This window comes from Sesamum indicum, linkage group LG5 (genome assembly GCF_026168435.1).
Source record: "Sesamum indicum cultivar Baizhima isolate 11 linkage group LG5, ASM2616843v1, whole genome shotgun sequence".
In the NCBI taxonomy this organism is placed as follows: Eukaryota; Viridiplantae; Streptophyta; class Magnoliopsida; order Lamiales; family Pedaliaceae; genus Sesamum; species Sesamum indicum.
The window spans coordinates 19223554-19240998 of NC_142661.1; the positions used below are offsets into that span (position 1 = coordinate 19223554).

Here is a 17445-nt window from a genome sequence, read left to right on the forward strand (position 1 = left end):
GATAGAACGGTTGTGGTGAACCATACATATAAGGATTTTAGAAATATTGATCCCAAATAAAAAACAACTTGAAATGAACGGAACGGTCAGAGCTCTTCATAAAAATTAGTTGAGGGCGTAGATCTTTGTACGACGATTACCCTCATATCACAATTTTGATTTTTTTTTTCATTTAAATTAAATTGATAGTATAGTAATTTTGTATCAACTAACTTTTACATTTTATTCATAAAATAATAATTGAAAATACTATCAAATTTTACTATTTTATTTAATAATATTAAATATGCTTAATCACTTATTTCCAATGCAAAAGCAACTCAAGCTTGCGATAGCCAGAACAAGAGAAAGAAAAGAAAATGGCGGATTCATTACCATCTTCTTCTTCAAAACTTGTGTATTTTGTAGTAATTCCATTGATTTTGGCGTCTGCGCTTGTGCTTATACTCAACCAGAAGCCTTCCACAACTTATTCATGGCCTGATTCTGGTGCTCCTCCTCCTGTTTCAGCCAAGGATAGGGAGCTGACTTCGTGGGCGCCGCCGCCACCCACCGCCGCTGCGACGATGGAGGATCAGGTACCTGTAACGCCACCCCTTATTCTCTTTCTGCTTTTGCTGCACAGACAAAATTATCATGGTTGATGAATGTTAGATGAAGTTCAACTCTTTTTATGTTACATTATTCTGCGTTTTTTGTTTAAGTTGAGAATGGAAGTTGGACAAGAAATCACCTTAACTTAGTAAAGGGAAATGGCTAAGAACTATGATGTGATTGTCTGGTTCAGATTGTGGAGAAAAATTACAGTGATTTAGAGAGGGCTGAGGCTAGTCTAGCAAGAGCTCGAGCAAGAATTCAAGAAGCTCAGCGCAGCAATCAGACATCATATGACCCTGATTACGTCCCTAGTGGTCGAATGTATAGGAACCCCAATGCCTTCCACAGGTGATCTTCTTCAATAATGTCCTAACTTAGAATTGGAAATGCAAAATTGTCTGAGATGTAGCTCTACAGATGAAGATTAAGACTAATGATCAGGTTATGAGAAGGACTGACTATGATTTATGTAATGTAGGAGCTACTTGGAAATGGAGAAACTGTTTAGGATCTACGTCTACGAGGACGGAGACCCGCCTCTTTTCCATTACAGTAAAAGCCTGGGGATTCTTGGGATCGAGGGGATTCTCATTCATCATATTGAGATCAGCAATTTCCGGACCAGAGATCCTGGAAAGGCCCATGTTTTCTTTGTCCCAATAAGTGCACAGTCGATAGCCAATTACGCATACGTGATCCATAATCGTGCGTGGAGCCCCTTGCAGAACATAGCCAGAGACTATGTCAATCTTATTTCCACCAAGTATCCTTACTGGAATCGAACCCTTGGACATGATCATTTCATGCTTGCTTGTCATGATTGGGTAAGCTTTATTGTTTTTGCTGCTTTTCAGACTGATGTGCGTGTAATCTGGTTTTGATCCTTTTCTACGCAGTTAATGGTCTAAATTTTGAGTACCTGAAATGTCACAGGCTCCGAAGATCTCCAAAGGCGTTCCTCTCTTATTCAAGAACTCGATTAGAGTCCTGTGCAACGCAAACACCTCAGAAGGTTTCAAGCCCTCTGTGGATGTGTCGATGCCAGAGATATATCTTCCCGATGGAAAGATGGACGGCTTGATTGGCGGGCTGCCTCCATCCACTCGTTCTGTCTTAGTATTCTACTCAGGAGGTGTTCATGGATACATTAGACAAATCCTCATGGACCAATGGAAGGACAAAGATCCAGAAGTCCAAATCCATGAGTACCTTCCAAGGAACATGTCGTACTACGGCATGTTCAGGAAGAGTAAATATTGCATTTGTCCTAGCGGCTGGGAGGTAGCTAGCCCGAGAACGGTCGAAGCCCTTTACACAGGATGCGTCCCAGTTCTGCTCAAGGACCATTATGCTAAGCCATTCGATGATGTATTGGATTGGAGTAAGTTCTCAGTTGACATTCGGGTGAGTCAAATTCCCGAGTTGAAGAATGTCTTGATGGCTATACCGGAAGAACGGTACATAGAGATGCAGAGGATAGGTGTTGAAGTAAGGAGGCATTTTGAGGTTAATTTCCCTCCTAAAAGGTATGATGTCTTCCACATGATACTACATTCTATTTGGCTCAGACGAATGAATGTTCAGCTCCATGATACCTACGAAAACTAACACTGACATTATAGTTAAGGATGTTGAGGCCAATTCCCACTGATTATACTGTAAATTAATACATATGTTGAGAATTATTACATTCAAGCATAGTTCATACAATTTGTGAGATGGGTTTCCTTAATCATACGATGGATGTACCGTATGTTACGATTGCCGGTCTACTAAGCTGTGCTGTGATTAGTTCTTCTGCTTCTTCAACCTCAAATGCTAACCCAGACGGAAGCATGAATCTGTTCACTGCTCCTCCAATCCATTGTCCACTGACGAGCATTCTAACACTAGTTCATGATACAGTCAATTAACTTCATGCGAGCTGAAACTAAGACACACTCGAATTGGTCTTATAGATGCTACACACTAACACTATGTTAAATACGTTTGGAATATACATGATTGATACACACTCTAATTTTGAAGATGGCAATTACTATGCACTCCGTATACAAAAATATTGAATGTAACGTAAATTTAATTAACATGTTTTATACTAATTTAAATTGTGGAATTATATACTATGATACCATTACATACATATTAAATTATTACGGGAACTGATCAATTTCGATGAAGGATATATTAGTGCATTATCGTCGCTTTAATTATAGTTTTAAAAATAAAAAATGAATTTTTTAAGAGGAGTAATTTTATTTGGGGCGCCAAAAAGAAAATAAGAACATGATTTAAATATATAATATAATTTATAAAATATTAAATAATGAATACACTTTATTTTGATGAACATAAATTTATGGAAGATTAAGTTCAGTTGGAGAATCAATTTCGATTCTGATCAGTAAAAAAGGAAAAGCCGGCCGGCTAGAAAGAAGAGAACCGAGGAGAATTCGCGGACCGGCACATCATCATCATTGTTCTGTACTTCAAAGAGAAAAGAGACGTTTTGATCAAATATGCACGAAATTATTGAAGAAAAACTCATCAAGGATCTCAAGAACTAGAACCTTAAAGGCCTCGTTTGGATCTCTCCGTGTTGGTCACGGAGAACCATGAATGAGTCTCGTAAACACCAGGTCCGTCCCTGCCTTCTCTTACTCTTTTTCATACTTAAATTCTCGGGCTTCATGTAGAAATTGTGTCTTTTTTTTGTGATCAATCGTCGGCTGCATGACGAATTACGGGTTTGAATTCATGATCAGGTGTCGCTGCGGGGAGCAAGCGCCAAGGAGATTACGAGGGATGCCCTTCTGGAGAGGGTTAATCAAGAAAGGGAGCTCCGGAATTATACCAGGCGAGCAAGCGCCGCCGCGTTGCTAATTCAGGTTAAAAAATTTGATCTTGTGAGTTAGAAAACCTAATACGGAATTGCTAATGTAAGAATGTTGACGTGCTCACAGAGGGTCTGGAGGAGGCATCATGAGACGAAGTCGGTGGCGTTGCAGCTCCGGCAGGAGTGGGAAATAATGATGAATAATCGGGCTGGTCCGCTCACCAGAATGCAGATATCGAGGGAAATTTTGAGACCCTTTCTTTTCTTTATTAACTATTTATCAGTTCGATGCGGGAAAATTGGTGCCAGAGATAGGGATTGTATGATAAATTGCTTCAGAATTCTTTTGGAGGGCATAACTCCGAAAGGTACATCATTGATTGAATATTGAGTTTCTGTTGTGTAAATTCAAGGTTATGTATGATTATTGAGAATGCATATGGGAGGCAATAATGATTGAAGTCTTGTGGTTTCTAATCTGATCATTGTTACAAAACAGATCGTTCAAAGGGGGACGCTAGAAGAAAAAGATGTTATTTAACTGTCCGCATATTGGACTGCGCTCAGTTTGGATGGAAATCAATAAGGAGAAGGTTGCATAAGAAAAAATGAAAGTAAAAGAACTTAGAGATTTATGTGCCCTGTTAAGATTTTAAAATTGACAAGAAAAAGATAAGGCGAGCAAAGAACAAAAATATATGGATTTTTGCCTTGTGGGGTTTTCTTAGAAAATATTGGACAACTGCAAGTGTTTGCATATTTCTGTATGAGATTCGGGCTTCATTAGTTGGTACCCCAATTAAATATTCCTCTTTCCTTCTCCCCTTACTCCACATTTTAGTTAGGATTAGGAAATACTATCACTTCTATTGTTCATTCTAGAACTTCAGTATGTTAACATGATTTGCTCAACGTTTTCAAAACGTGGATTGTTATTGAATTGAAGAATGTTGGTCTTTTACAAGTGACGACACGGTATCACAGCTAGAGCAGGCCGTATGCGAGGGCTGTTAGGAGATCATATATATCAGTAGCTGCATGAGTATATAAAACCTGAGTGTGTTTCCTTCCTTTATATACTTGAGAAAGTGCTTGGGGGCAGAAATGCAATTTAGGTCGCTATAAGAATTGAATTGTTGGATTAAGTACTTAGACATATATCAGCTCAATATAGGAAATCCTTCGTTTTTTTTTGGCAGACCTTTATATCTTTCTAACATATGATAATACATGGACAGATTCTAGTTAGCTTCTTGGATTTTTGTTTCTTTTTTTTGGTGATAAAATATAAATGGTTCTGATGTACTTATACCTTTGACTTGCAGATGTACATCAGAACTTTTGCTTGTTGGCAACTGGTAGCAGTGAAGAGAGACAGATATGGTTTCATCAATCAAAAAAGCTGATTTCTGTTTGCTTGTTTATTTTATCTGTGTTCGACTACTCCACTCAAAGGGTTCAAGATGTTGTGCTCACATCAACTGCAATGCGTTTATCAGTTCTCTTAACTGATCCAAAAAGTTGGAATTGCATTGCTGATGATGCCCGTAAAGATGCAAATACTGCAGTGAAAAATCTAGTGCAGTTTATTGCGAGTAAAAGAAGTGGGTTGTATAATTGCATCAGGAAATTCATTTGTAAATTGGAAGCTCCTGTTTCTTGTCAAGAGACGGTCTTTTGTCAGACAGATGATAGATTCTTGATAGTTGCCAGTGCTATAACTTTATCTTTGCGACCATTCCACTTAACAAACATGGACACAAATGATAATGGCATGTTGGAGTGTGCTGTGGAGCAGTATTGTGTCTCACTACTCACGATACCTTGGCTTCCTGAACGCTTGCCTGCAATACTTGTACCTGCTTTGAGACACAAATCAGTGTTATCACCATGCCTCAGGACTTTACTGGTAAGAGTTGGTAAACCACGTAAAACCCTGCATTAATAACCACTGAAAACATTGAAAGCATTTTTAGCTTGGTCAAGGGATTGATTTATTGCTCTAGTAACTGAACAACATGTTCGGAACTTTTTGAATTTGTTTATTCTAAGTTATGTAGTTCATTCTTTAAAATATTTGTAATACAAAATGATTGTTCAATTTTATGGAACTTATAGCTTTCCTATATTAAAGCACTAGGGGGCTGATCAAACCATGGCAGGTGATGACAGATTGCAAAAGAGAAGATTTTGAAGGAAATTTCTGAGATGGATCAGCTGGACATAACCTCCAGAAAGATGCCACATGTTGGTTGGGCTCTTGCTAACACTGTGTGCCTTGCGACAGGGAGTTATATGAGTTCACTGGATTTGGGGAAGTTTACTGAAGGCCTAGACTATGCGTCCTATCTCCATGTTGTTATTTTACTTGCGGATAAGCTATTGGCTTCACTTGAAAACTTTGGACGGATGACTAGGAATACTGAAGAACTCCAAGCTGATAATGATACATCTGCTGAATCTGTTTTTCACATGGATGAAACCACTTGTGGATTCTCAAACCTGTCATATATGGACCTTTTTAGACCTGTCTGTCAACAGTGGCATCTTAAGAAACTCTTAGCTTTTGAAATAGATGCTTCTGGAAGTGGCGCTGATAATCTTCCATCAAGCAATCAACAGTATTCATGCAAGTGCAGATTGCTTGACGTAGCTTATTATTATTCATACATGCTTCAACTATTTTCAACTTTGAATCCTTTGCTCAAATCTTTGCCTGTCCTCAACATGCTCTCGTTCACCCCTGGATTTCTTGTCAGTTTGTGGGGAGAACTAGAAAAATCTCTCTTTCAACGACAGAAGCATATTGCCAATGCAAAATCACTTTATGCAAATAATATCCCAGGAGATATAAGTGATGGTGTTTCTGATGGAAGGCAAAAGAGATTTAGTAAAGACACAGGCTATAAATGGGCCAATGTGTTGCAAAAAATTACCGGAAAGGCACCAACAGAGAATGTTTTTGTGGACTCAGTCAATTGCCATTCCAACTTTAGCCAAACTGAGGAAGATCCTTCAGATAAGTGGGACATTGAGGCCCTAAGGCGGGGTCCTGAAGGCATATCGGAGGACATAGCTTGTCTGCTCCTTCTCTTTTGCTCCACCTATTCACATCTGTTGCTGATTCTGGATGATATAGAGTTTTATGAAAAGCAGGTTATATTAAATTCTTCACTTAGTACATCTACATAGTGATAGTGAATTAAAAACTTGAACTTATACATGGTGGTAATGATTTATTGACATAAATTTAATTGATTAGGTCCCATTCACGTTGGAGCAGCAGCGGAAAATTGCATCAATGGTGAATACTCTTGTATATAATTCCTTACCCCGGGGAGTTAGTCCTCGGCACAGAGCTATTGTGGATTCTGCAGTTCGGTGCCTGCATTTATTGTATGAAAGAGATTGCAGGAGCAAATTTTGTCATCCTTCTTTGTGGCTTTCACCTGGTAACAATAATAGGATGCCAATTGCTGTGGCTGCCAGGACTCATGAAGTTTCCTCAGGTGCAGGTGGAACTGCCTCCTCAAGCATGGGTTCCGTCATTACTACTATGCCACATGTATTTCCATTCGAAGAAAGGTAAGTTCAACACAACAAGATCAGAATTCATTGTTGATAGTCGTAGTACTATTTCTGTCTCGACTTTGCTAATAGCTATAAGTTCTATGGTGGAGTTGCTTTCCGATTAGTTTTCCTAGAAACTCTCTTTTATATATCGCTCGGAAGTAAGAAATCTGAAACTTCATACTGCTTTCCACTTTTCTAGAATTTAAGCAACAAGCCAAAGCTACCAACCTATGTAAATTCATAGGAGCGAAACTTGAGATATCTGGTTTCTGCACATTTATAATCGAATATCTCTCTTCCCTTGGGATTATAGTAAGTAATTTATCTGTGATTGTAAAAGCCCCTCCAGCCTCTATGAAATGGTATTCTTTTCCTTTGACTTACATTTACTTTGGGATTACTTCCAGCTCCATGTTGAGTAGTTTCATGTTCTTATAGCACATGCTTGGACATACCAGTGAAATTCTTTTAATTTTTCACTTTTTCTCATAGACTCTTAAGCCAACTTATTTTCGCATTTGCTTTATGATTTCAAAGAATAAACTGAAATACTCCTGAATTTTTCAGAGTAAAAATGTTCAGAGAATTCATCAGCATGGACAAAGTGTCAAGAAGATTGGCTGGTGAAGGGACTGGACCTGGTGTGCGATCAATTGAGGTAGTTATTCGTCGCGGTCATATTTTTGAAGATGGACTACAACAACTGAATTCACTTGGTTCACGGTTGAAATCTGCCATCCATGTGTCCTTTGTTAGTGAATCTGGCCTTCCGGAGGCTGGTCTTGACTATGGTGGATTGTCCAAGGAATTCTTAACTGACCTCTCAAAAGTAGCGTTTTCAGCGGAGTAAGTTCTCCTGTGCTCATGAAATTTTTTTAATTCATCCTTCTTGTTTTTTGATATGACTTCACTGTATGTTACTCAGGTATGGGCTGTTCTGTCAGACCTCAACTTCTGACAGGCTTTTAATTCCAAATACAACTGCAAGATTTTTGGATAATGGGATCCAGATGATTGAGTTTCTCGGAAGAATAGTTGGTAAAGCTCTATATGAAGGAATATTGCTTGACTTCTATTTTTCACAAGTTTTCGTGCAAAAGTTGTTGGGACGCTATAGCTTTCTGGATGAACTCTCCACTCTTGATCCTGAGCTTTACAGGAATCTCATGTATGTTAAGGTGAATGCTTTATGAAACCATTGGAATTTGTGAAAATATACAGTTCCCTGGTGTTTAGCATGTCATCTCAATTTTGTTTCTTCTTGTGGAGTGCTTTATAGCATGGAACTGACATGCAACAAGCAGTCTTGATCTCTCCTCTTCTACTTTTTTTCTCTTAGATACAAAGCCCATCTGCAGTTTACCATCTTCACTGACCATTAAATAGAATTTTGAATCTTTATTGGTTCCTGCTCATATATCATAGGCCATTTGGCTAGTGCCTTCCTATCTTCATAAGGATAGGAGTTTGGCCCAATCCCTACAAAGGGCATGAGCATTTCGATGGGCTAGAATTAGATTTTAGTTTTTCATGGCGTTCATGGTTTGTGGTTTCATACTACCATCATATTTAATTACAAGGGAGGAGAGGGAGGGGGGCTTTTAGATTGCTTTGCATGGCAGAGAGAAGTTGGCATAGCAGAGTATGAAGGTGATGGTGGTGCTCCATGCAGAAACTTCATTCATTGGCAAGTAGTCTGTCAGAAAAGGGATTAAATATTGGTTGTTAAGGTTGAGAACTGGTGCTGCAGACAGAGAAAGCTAACTGATCCTGTGATGTCAGTTGCGGCAGATTTTGGTGATAGGACTCTGGTTTGAAGTATATATAGATGTCCAAGAAATAATTTGGCTGCGTACTATTTGCATTTTGGGTTAATCCCTGGTGCAAAAGAGGTGACATTTTGCAATAGAATGACAATTCAGACCATACACTTTGCATGAACTATGGCTTTGCATGTTGGACATGTGATTTGCTTGTCATCATCTTTCTTTTTTAAACTGTTAAAAGTAGCATGGTTTTCCATTGATGTCTGAGTTTCTGTCTTAGAGTTTTGGTGGTTTGGATTCATCATATATCTTCTTGAGCAATTCTGTTACAAATGAGGTTGCGTAATTATGTTTGAAATTTTCTGATATCAACAAATTGCACATGCAGCATTATGATGGTGATGTTGAGGATCTTTCCTTGGATTTCACCGTTACTGAAGAATCACTTGGAAAACGACATATTGTTGAACTCAAACCAGGAGGCAAGGATATCTCTGTGATGAATGAGAACAAATTGCAATATGTTCATGCAATGGCAGATTATAAACTTAACCGACAGGTATTGATGGGCATTCATATCTGGATGAAGTTGGCATGCTTGTAATTGCTTATTACCTTATCACATTGAATTGCAGATACTTCCTTTCTCAAATGCATTTTATCGAGGGCTGACGGATTTAATATCCCCTTCTTGGTTGAAGTTATTTAATGCAAGTGAGTTTAATCAGGTATCTTCCTCTGACGCATTAACGTTTAGTTACTTATTTTGTCTATGTATAGGGCTGCAAGTGTACTGTATTTAGTTTTTTGGATCTGTTGGGAGAGCTCACATCATATAGTTCTAGGAAGGCTAGCGCTCATATATGTATTTGAAGAAGTAGATATTGGATAATTATTGTAAATTTTCCAAGTTGACCATCTTTCTGCAGATTATACTTATAATACAAAATGGTTTATCACTTATGTTGAATATGGTCTTTACATATCCAAAGAGGTTTTAGTGGAATATGGTCTTTACTCATCGAAAATGGTTTTAGTGGACAAAGTTTGCATAGCACTTTGAGGTGCTAAGTCAAGAAAAATGTTTCTTTTCTATAACAGATACCGGTCTTTTATACAAGGTCTCCATTTTACAAAGACTCTTGTAACTTCAATTGGCAATAATATTAATCATTGTTGCACATGATTACTCTGTATCATAATCACGGTCCATCAAATTAACTTGTGCATGCATTTTATGCCCTTGACTTTTGTATTATACTAAGTTCTAGTTAGTCTGGACTTTCACTTCATGCTGATCTATGTTTTTGTTTGCAGTTACTTTCGGGTGGGGATCATGACATTGATGTTGAGGATTTGAGGAAAAACACACAATATACTGGGGGTTACAGTGAAGGGAGTCGAACCATTAAACTATTTTGGGAGGTACATGCACCTGATAGCACTTTAAGTACCTGTTTACTAATTGGTTCCCATATTTATGGCTGAATGAAACTTATAATGCTAGCACTCAAGCTGCACAATCCATTACCATTTTGTTTTTAAAGCAATTCTATTATTGATTGGACAAGTCTGAGGGCTTTTGATTTTCTTTTCTGCAAACTGAAATTTCTTTGAGTTCATTCTCCTGCACTCCCAATTCTACTATATACAAAGCTGCCTTGTCTCAGGTAGGCTGAGGCTGCTGTGTTAACTGCTCTTTTCTTCAAAATCTGTTAAGCTACACCTCTGCTCTTACTCAACCTACTCAGAGAACCCAAAAGAATGTAGAGAAATTTTGCCATGTTTCGTGGGGAGATGCTCTCAGGCCAGCAGTGTTCTACATCTAGTCAACTGCTTCATGCTCTTTGGTTGAGTTTGAGCTAGAGCACAAAGTTACTGAAGGATACTTCTTAGCACCTAAGTCCTGTTTTTCAGCTACAAGAAGAAACCCCATGGAAAAGTAGCACACCTGTTTAAGCATGGTTGCTTTCGGCTTGTAAACCCAAATGGTTGGGAGATTATAGCTGCTCAAGTTGTCCGAAACTCGAACTTACTCTTTAAGAACCAACAAACTACTTTAGTTTGATTATCTCAATTTCATTACAAAGCTCATAGAAAAACAATGAGCAAGAGCTGTAAGAAACAAGAGGAAGATGAGAAATGCATTCTCACGGTACGATCACATCAGTTCTCTAGCATAGCCCTCGGCTCGGGGCATTCTGGTGGTAGCGTACAACACTTTCTTAGAGGATTATGCGGCTTTACTGCAACAAATTGATTTTGCTCTTCCTCATATTGAAGTTCCTACAATTTGGTGGTTGTATGGTGTTCTTTGTAGTACAATGAGTCTGATTTTCTTGGACCATCAAACTTGGAGACTCTCTGTGTGATGAGATGATTTTACATATTTTCTTATAGTTGGAATTTTTATTTTTGAGCATTGCTCGTTGGGCTACTAGTTTTTATGGCATTAATTCGAGCTTGCTTATCTGTCGAAAACCAAAGTGGACTACAACTACATATTGGATATGTCTGTTTAATTGCAGGAATTGGTTGTATAAATTGATTGCTATATATCTGTATTCTGTATCTTCTTTTTCCATGATACCAGTTCTGCTGAAATTGTTCATCTGTAGCTTTTAGGTTATAATTTGGTTTGTTTGTTCATAGGTATTTGCAGGATTTGAGCCAAGAGAGCGCTGTATGCTTCTCAAGTTTGTGACCAGCTGTTCTAGAGCACCTTTGCTTGGGTTCAAACATCTTCATCCGGCTTTTACTATACATAAGGTATTTGTCAACTTCAGTTCATTTGTTTAATGTTTCATAATGATGGGAATTCTACCTGGGTTCACAGATTTATTCAGGGCCATCAAACTTTTATTAATTGCCTTTTCATGTATTAAAACATTGGAGTGATTAGAATTAGGAAGTCTTTTCGAATCTAATCAGACAATTTTTTGGTCATATCCGGGCCTATAAGTATGAGTGATGAATAATAAAAGTTTAGACCCATTTAGTGTTATTTTATGTAACACAGGTATATGACTGGATGAGTAAATGAAATATATATGTTATTTGACTTGTCCTATTTAAAATTTAGACCACAATCTTTCAAAAAGCGTTCTGAGTGAGTTATACTTTTTATACTTTATTTAAGAAACTTTACCCATCTATAAAATAGATGGGGCATATCCCACCAAGATAGATAAAAAAGTATCTCTATGATCCAGATTCGAAATCAATGTGTATTGCTTCATAGCAATTAGTTTATAAATGAAAGACCTCATGTGATTTGGAGGATTTGGTTTAGCTAGACTTGGCAATCTGTTCTTAGGCATTTTTGGCCTTTCATTAGGGTCCACCTAGTGTTTGGGTCGCTCTTTTAGAAGCATTTTTCATGAATTACTCTTGTTGGTGCATTTTCTGATTCAAAAATCATAATCGAACATATAAAAATGGGGTATTGATAATTTTAAATTGGTAAGTGGGTAGGTGTTATTGATTTTTCAACATATCAGTTAATTGGCTTAGAAAAGATAAGAGAACAATTATCAAGGAAAATTATTTACTCCCACCAGAAAAACCAAAATGTAGAGTACATACGTGGCCTAAAACTCTGAAGGACATCCAAGATATTGAAAGCAACAAGAATGCAATGTACATGTATCTGACTCAAGAACTTGTGATTAAGTAGGTGGCCTGTGATGCTCCTCTTTGGGCTTCATTTGGAGGACAGGATGTGGATCGACTTCCATCAGCTTCTACATGTTATAATACTCTGAAGGTACTGTTTGTATGGGCATATAATGGTTCATTCTTAAGGTTGTGGGATCTTCTGGTGATCTAGCTATATTTTCATCATCTAACGAGAATGCTTCTATTACTTTGTCAAATCATTAATGGATATTGTTTTTGATCTTTTGGTTCATGTAATGGATACAGCTTCCAACATACAAACGTGCGAGCACTTTGAGAGCAAAACTTCTATATGCCATCAACTCGAATGCCGGATTTGAACTTTCTTAGTAGCTTGTGACAATGAATCCGATGATAAGGTTGGTGTCTATTTAATGTTGATTTTGTGTTGTATATTACTTTAAGTGTTGTTATATTATATCGTCTTTGAAACAATGAATTTTTTCGATGGTTATGTAAATTTGGGTTGGAGAATTACACAATGTAGTGCCCTTCAGCTCTTAGCATTCAATTTCACTCTTAAAAGTAGGTCCTATTGATGCTATCTTGTTGCATTGTGGATTCGTTGATACCGCTTCTTCATAATGGGTGGATGGGATGCTGAAATATAATCAATCTGAGCATCACACAATTTTTTCCCAACTATACAGAAATTAGATGCAATGCTTGTTGTGTTCCCCATACCCTTAGGTTGTCATCCTCTCTAAATGCGTTCCTGGTATTTTGTCCATTCATCAAGAAGTTTACAAGTTAATCCTCACTGTGAGAGAATCTTGATATCAGACTATTTTGTTGGAATTGAACTCAAGGGACTGAACTCGTGACACCTGAGACTTACTAGTTACTAGTTGCATGATATGGTGCTCTCTTTCTTTAACTTATAACTCATATAAACAGCAGATTTTGAGGTTGGATATCTTAGTCTAGTTTACAAAGCTTAGACTGTCTAATAGCTTAATACATTAACCAACTTCAGGAAATGAAACTATCAGTACCACCTTAAAAGCTCTAAGAGCATATAATATATCAGCGGATGATTGAAGTGGAACTAGGTGATTGCTGCTACTGCATGTGGGCACTAGGAGATGAGATCAAATCCCTGTTCAAGTAGATCTTGGGCCAACTTTTCATTAGCAGCTTCAGACGGGTGGAATCCATCCCAGAAAACATACTCTGTGGCATTTGAGCATGTCCCCACTGACCTTGTATTGCAGAGAAATGATGTCTCAATTATACCTGTCCCACAACAAGCTCTTCTTGATTCGAAGAATCCTGGAGATTAGTATAAAACTCGTAAGATACATTTGGATGACAATTAAAAGTAAAGGATGTGAAGCAGAAACTTCTTTTGGTGCATTTGGTGTGAATTCGCATCATGTTTCCTCTTTGTTAGATACTTTCTTTGGATGGTATGATTTTAGCTGACAAAATTGTCATATGCTCATGTAGGAGTCTTTAGTCATCTTGGGATCTTGTAAATTTTTGACATACCACTATCGCTCGGCTTTGCAATCATATCCAGCAGAGGTTGGTAGATATCAAAAACCACAAGTTTCAGTCCAGGATGCTTGGTCTTCAAATATTGGGATGTGGTGTTCAATTTATTGTTAAATGAAACAGCATCTTGGTTCATCCTTGCAACGCACTGGTTGCTTCCTGAACCAAATAAAGTAATGGCTGCTGGCAAGCATCCAGTTGGTGGCAGAGATGTAACTCCAATTCTCCTCGCTCCTAGACTGTATAGATTCTGTGAAAGATGCATGATTGCTAATGTCAATATACTGCTGAAAGAAACTGTGTTGTAAGTATCATACTAACATCTTATATAACTTTGTAAATCATTTTTTAGCTTGGAGCTAGGTATACTCTGTGTTTGTCATGGAACCAAATATATAGTTAACAACAGTGCATTTTACTTATCTTTAATCACGTTTCCTTGTAAAAACTTGTTTTCATTTGTACGTACTAATAGAAAATTAAAATAATGTTGTGTATATTTTCTCTTTTCCCGCTGAAGTTCTTCAGATGCTTTATGCTACACATTTTTCGCGACTGTAGACTAGTGAATTTTGAAAATGCTCCGACCATTATCTATGTGGCCTTTTAAAATCTTTACAAAGTTTCTGAGCATTGTCACTTGATCAAGTTTTCTTTTACTGATTTACTGTGTTTGAAAAGGAAAAGGATATGCAAACACATATGTCGGTATTATATTTTAGCAATGTCAGTCATATGGCTGCCAATACCAAGTATAGCAGGTTTTACCTGGATTAAGGTAGAGTAGGATCTCATGAGAATGTCTGAGAACTGATCTAGGGAGTAAACTTTGAGTAATGGATTGATGTAGTAATTCTGAATGAAATCACTGGTCCCTGCACTTATGAGATGGATCCCTCCTGAGAATATAGCATTAGCTTTCGCTCTTCCTACCATACTCACCACTTTTCTCTGCCAATCCCTGTAATATTCTAACTGCTGTGCCAATGTCAAAGCCCGCTGCACATACAAATTCAAGTTAGTGGTCTATGTGTGCGTCTTAAACATCTTATATATATTTATATGATCAAGTCCTTACATATAGCTGTCCTGTGGGTTCATAGTACCCAGATGCAGCAGAGGCGAAGTTGACCCCAGTAAGTATATTTCTCCCTCTGGCTTCTTGGCTAAGGTACGCAGGTTGATATGAAGTGAATCCAAGGTACTCAGCTGTGGATACATAAATACAAATGAATTAAATAGGTGATGCTGCGTATTGGAGGCACCGGTACTCTGTGTGTGTGTGTGTAAATTACTTACCAGTGAAGTCTGTGGCCAGCTTTCCATTGCAGAACCTTCCTGTAGGTTTATGGGTGACGAAGTCTCTTCCATAAGGAAGGAAGTTTGCTTTGACTAACGTTTGCAAATTGTTGTTGTTTCCAACATCAACCACAGAGTCCCCGAAGAGTAGTAGCGCAGGAACTAGAGGATCCCCATGAACTACTACTACTACTGATGACACCATGAAAACAAGAAATGCAGCTGATATGCATCTTCTCAACCCCATTTTTTTTACTAGTGTTGCTGGTCCTCCTGAATTGTAAAGAATGGGAAGGGAAATTTATGGATCAGTAAAGGTCAAAATGCAACAAACTGTGAACAGCTTAGTTAGGCGTCTCCTTCAATAAAGTGACTTAAAATTTGTCATTTTCAAGAATGTAGACGTCTGTTTTGAACTCATTCAAGGTTAGAGGACTTTGGGGGGTCTGCAGAGCAAAATTTGCGTGACATGAACATGTTTCGTGTAGGATTTGTCTCTGTTTGTTTTCCTGATTATTAGCTGCGGCAAAATGGGTGGGTGATGGATGAGAGTGTGACACAGCATGAATTGCACGCTTATCAACCTCGAGACAAAAAGGAAAAGAAAAGTTTCAGGCTTTCTATGCTCTCTACATGATTACGCATGTTATATAGCTCTCAATCAGCAAAACCATGTTGTTTTCCCCACATATACGGCGTGTAATCATGCCACCAAATCTGGAATTATTATTTTCCAACTGTTGCAAGATCAGTATTGTACAGTTGATAACTAACTTGAATATGAAACCCCTTCTTTCTGTAAACAAGGGTAAATTATAATGAATTTTCTGAGATTTGTTATAATTGTATATACTCTTTTATTTTTTGAAAATTACAAATGTCTTTCTGGGTTTGACAATCGTCTAACAAATACTTTATATTTGTTAGACGATCGTTAATTCTAAATATTTTTTTTAATTATTCAAACAATGAAAGACTTAAATTATAATTATGATAAATTTCAAAAGAATATGTTATAAGAAGATATTCTATCCTAGTGAGTTATTAAACGGGCCAGGTGGACCCGTTGACTGGCCCAAGAAGGCCCAGCAGCCCGATCCCACGAGAGCTCATATAGAATGAGCTAGCCAGACTATATATGTCGTCCTAGGAGAGGAGCATTCTCGAAGTTTCTGAAAGGGCCTGATCCAGCCCAAGTGGGCAGATGAAGACAGTATCACAAAGGAAAAGAGGCCTTATATTATCTCTAACGGACACCCTCAAGATGTACAGCAGGCTGGGATGGTCTGGGCTGGACTGGTTCAGCCCTGCCTAGGCTTGAATTAGTTAAATAAAAAACAAGCTGGTCCAATCTAGGCCCGATTGGACCGGACTGGTCCGAGGCCCATTCCAAATATCAGTACCTAGAATTAACCTAAGTGGGTCTCCAATTAGTCTAATTTTTATTTTTTTAGTAATACATAACATGTAATTTTTATTTTATTTTTCCAAATTGACTAGTAGATTTTCTAAAGCTCTAGTATACTAATTCATTGATACTCTTTGTTTATTCTTTTCAAAGTTTATCTTAAGTTCTTTTTGATTTGATATTACCTAAGTTTATTATTGTAAGTTTGTTGGTCAAATAATTATTTAAGTTCATTACCTAATTTTAACTACTTTTTTTTTAGTTATTAATTTTTTATTGTAAATATTTGTTTGACTTAATTTGTTATTTATTTTATAAAATAATTATGAATCTATATAATTATTCAAAAGATACCCAAAGGTAAAACAGGCCCAACTGACCCTGATATGAGCTTGGTCCGCACTTGAACCAGGCCTCAATTGGACTGGTTAAAATGCCAAGCCTGAATTTAAAAATGAATCTAATTAGGCCATTTTAAGATCCAAGACCAGCCCAGAATCCCATTAAAGCGGTTTTGGACCGAGTTTATTTCAAGCTGATTCGTGCCAGTCTTGGATCGCCCTACCCAGAGTGCACTTTGAAGACACCCTCCGTAAGCCTTGTACCTATCTGTAGGTTTAGGCAACGCTTCTCAAGAGAGCCCTGGCAATTCAAGTGTTCATAAGAAACAAATTTGAAATAAGATGAGTGGGGCTTGCTCATGCGGCATTAGGCTTATTTCAAATCTTTCAAACCTAAAAGGTGCAAAATCAAACTATACTTGGAAAGTGGTGGTTGCTCAATTGGGCTGC

General features: G+C 37.7%; 3 protein-coding genes across 8 annotated transcripts; 2 read left to right on the forward strand and 1 right to left on the reverse strand.

Moving 5' to 3' along the window:
- The first annotated feature begins 325 nt into the window (after positions 1 to 325).
- On the forward strand, positions 326 to 2336 carry LOC105179545 (putative glycosyltransferase At5g03795). Its single transcript, XM_011103195.3, has 4 exons — positions 326 to 578; positions 788 to 945; positions 1076 to 1421; positions 1531 to 2336. Exons 1-4 carry the CDS (start codon positions 360 to 362, stop codon positions 2203 to 2205), a joined length of 1398 nt encoding a protein of 465 aa, XP_011101497.2. The 5' UTR covers positions 326 to 359; the 3' UTR covers positions 2206 to 2336.
- A 643-nt stretch (positions 2337 to 2979) lies between these two features.
- On the forward strand, positions 2980 to 14444 carry UPL7 (ubiquitin-protein ligase 7). 6 transcript variants are annotated; one of them, XM_011103167.3, is made up of 15 exons: positions 2983 to 3236; positions 3363 to 3485; positions 3561 to 3801; positions 4759 to 5342; positions 5606 to 6589; positions 6696 to 7018; positions 7574 to 7852; positions 7932 to 8184; positions 9161 to 9331; positions 9408 to 9500; positions 10090 to 10197; positions 11425 to 11541; positions 12449 to 12538; positions 12697 to 12809; positions 13900 to 14444. In XM_011103167.3, exons 1-14 carry the CDS (start codon positions 3213 to 3215, stop codon positions 12778 to 12780), a joined length of 3474 nt encoding a protein of 1157 aa, XP_011101469.2. In that variant the 5' UTR covers positions 2983 to 3212; the 3' UTR covers positions 12781 to 12809; positions 13900 to 14444. The 6 variants fall into 6 exon arrangements, 2 of the variants coding, with proteins under 2 accessions (XP_088737026.1, XP_011101469.2); XR_016065640.1 differs by lacking the exon at positions 13900 to 14444 and having other exon boundaries at positions 2981 to 3236; positions 12446 to 12538; positions 12697 to 12726; XR_016065641.1 differs by lacking the exons at positions 11425 to 11541; positions 12449 to 12538; positions 12697 to 12809; positions 13900 to 14444 and adding an exon at positions 10443 to 11378 and having other exon boundaries at positions 2980 to 3236; positions 9408 to 9486.
- LOC105179518 (GDSL esterase/lipase At5g03820) lies at positions 13299 to 15795 on the reverse strand. The gene is made up of 5 exons (XM_011103168.3): positions 15247 to 15795; positions 15026 to 15156; positions 14716 to 14946; positions 13942 to 14197; positions 13299 to 13722 (listed from the first exon to the last, which is right to left on the reverse strand). Exons 1-5 carry the CDS (start codon positions 15491 to 15493, stop codon positions 13529 to 13531), a joined length of 1059 nt encoding a protein of 352 aa, XP_011101470.2. The 5' UTR covers positions 15494 to 15795; the 3' UTR covers positions 13299 to 13528.
- Between the last annotated feature and the right edge of the window lie 1650 nt (positions 15796 to 17445).

What these genes read in the sequence shown, in the direction of transcription:
- UPL7 (XM_011103167.3), top strand. Translation starts at nt 3,213, where the DNA reads ATGAATGAGTCTCGTAAACACCAG. An exon ending in ATGCAAGTGAGTTTAATCAG is followed by an intron (nt 9,501 to 10,089) that starts GTATCTTCCTCT and finishes TTTTGTTTGCAG; the next exon opens with TTACTTTCGGGTGGGGATCA. An exon ending in CCATTAAACTATTTTGGGAG is followed by an intron (nt 10,198 to 11,424) that starts GTACATGCACCT and finishes GTTTGTTCATAG; the next exon opens with GTATTTGCAGGATTTGAGCC.
- LOC105179545 (XM_011103195.3), top strand. Translation starts at nt 360, where the DNA reads ATGGCGGATTCATTACCATCTTCTTCTTCAAAACTTGTGTATTTTGTA. An exon ending in CTGCGACGATGGAGGATCAG is followed by an intron (nt 579 to 787) that starts GTACCTGTAACG and finishes TGTCTGGTTCAG; the next exon opens with ATTGTGGAGAAAAATTACAG. An exon ending in TGCTTGCTTGTCATGATTGG is followed by an intron (nt 1,422 to 1,530) that starts GTAAGCTTTATT and finishes GAAATGTCACAG; the next exon opens with GCTCCGAAGATCTCCAAAGG.
- LOC105179518 (XM_011103168.3), bottom strand. Translation starts at nt 15,493, where the DNA reads ATGGGGTTGAGAAGATGCATATCAGCTGCATTTCTTGTTTTCATGGTG. An exon ending in AACCCACAGGACAGCTATAT is followed by an intron (nt 14,947 to 15,025) that starts GTAAGGACTTGA and finishes TTGTATGTGCAG; the next exon opens with CGGGCTTTGACATTGGCACA. An exon ending in TGCAAAGCCGAGCGATAGTG is followed by an intron (nt 13,723 to 13,941) that starts GTATGTCAAAAA and finishes ACTAATCTCCAG; the next exon opens with GATTCTTCGAATCAAGAAGA.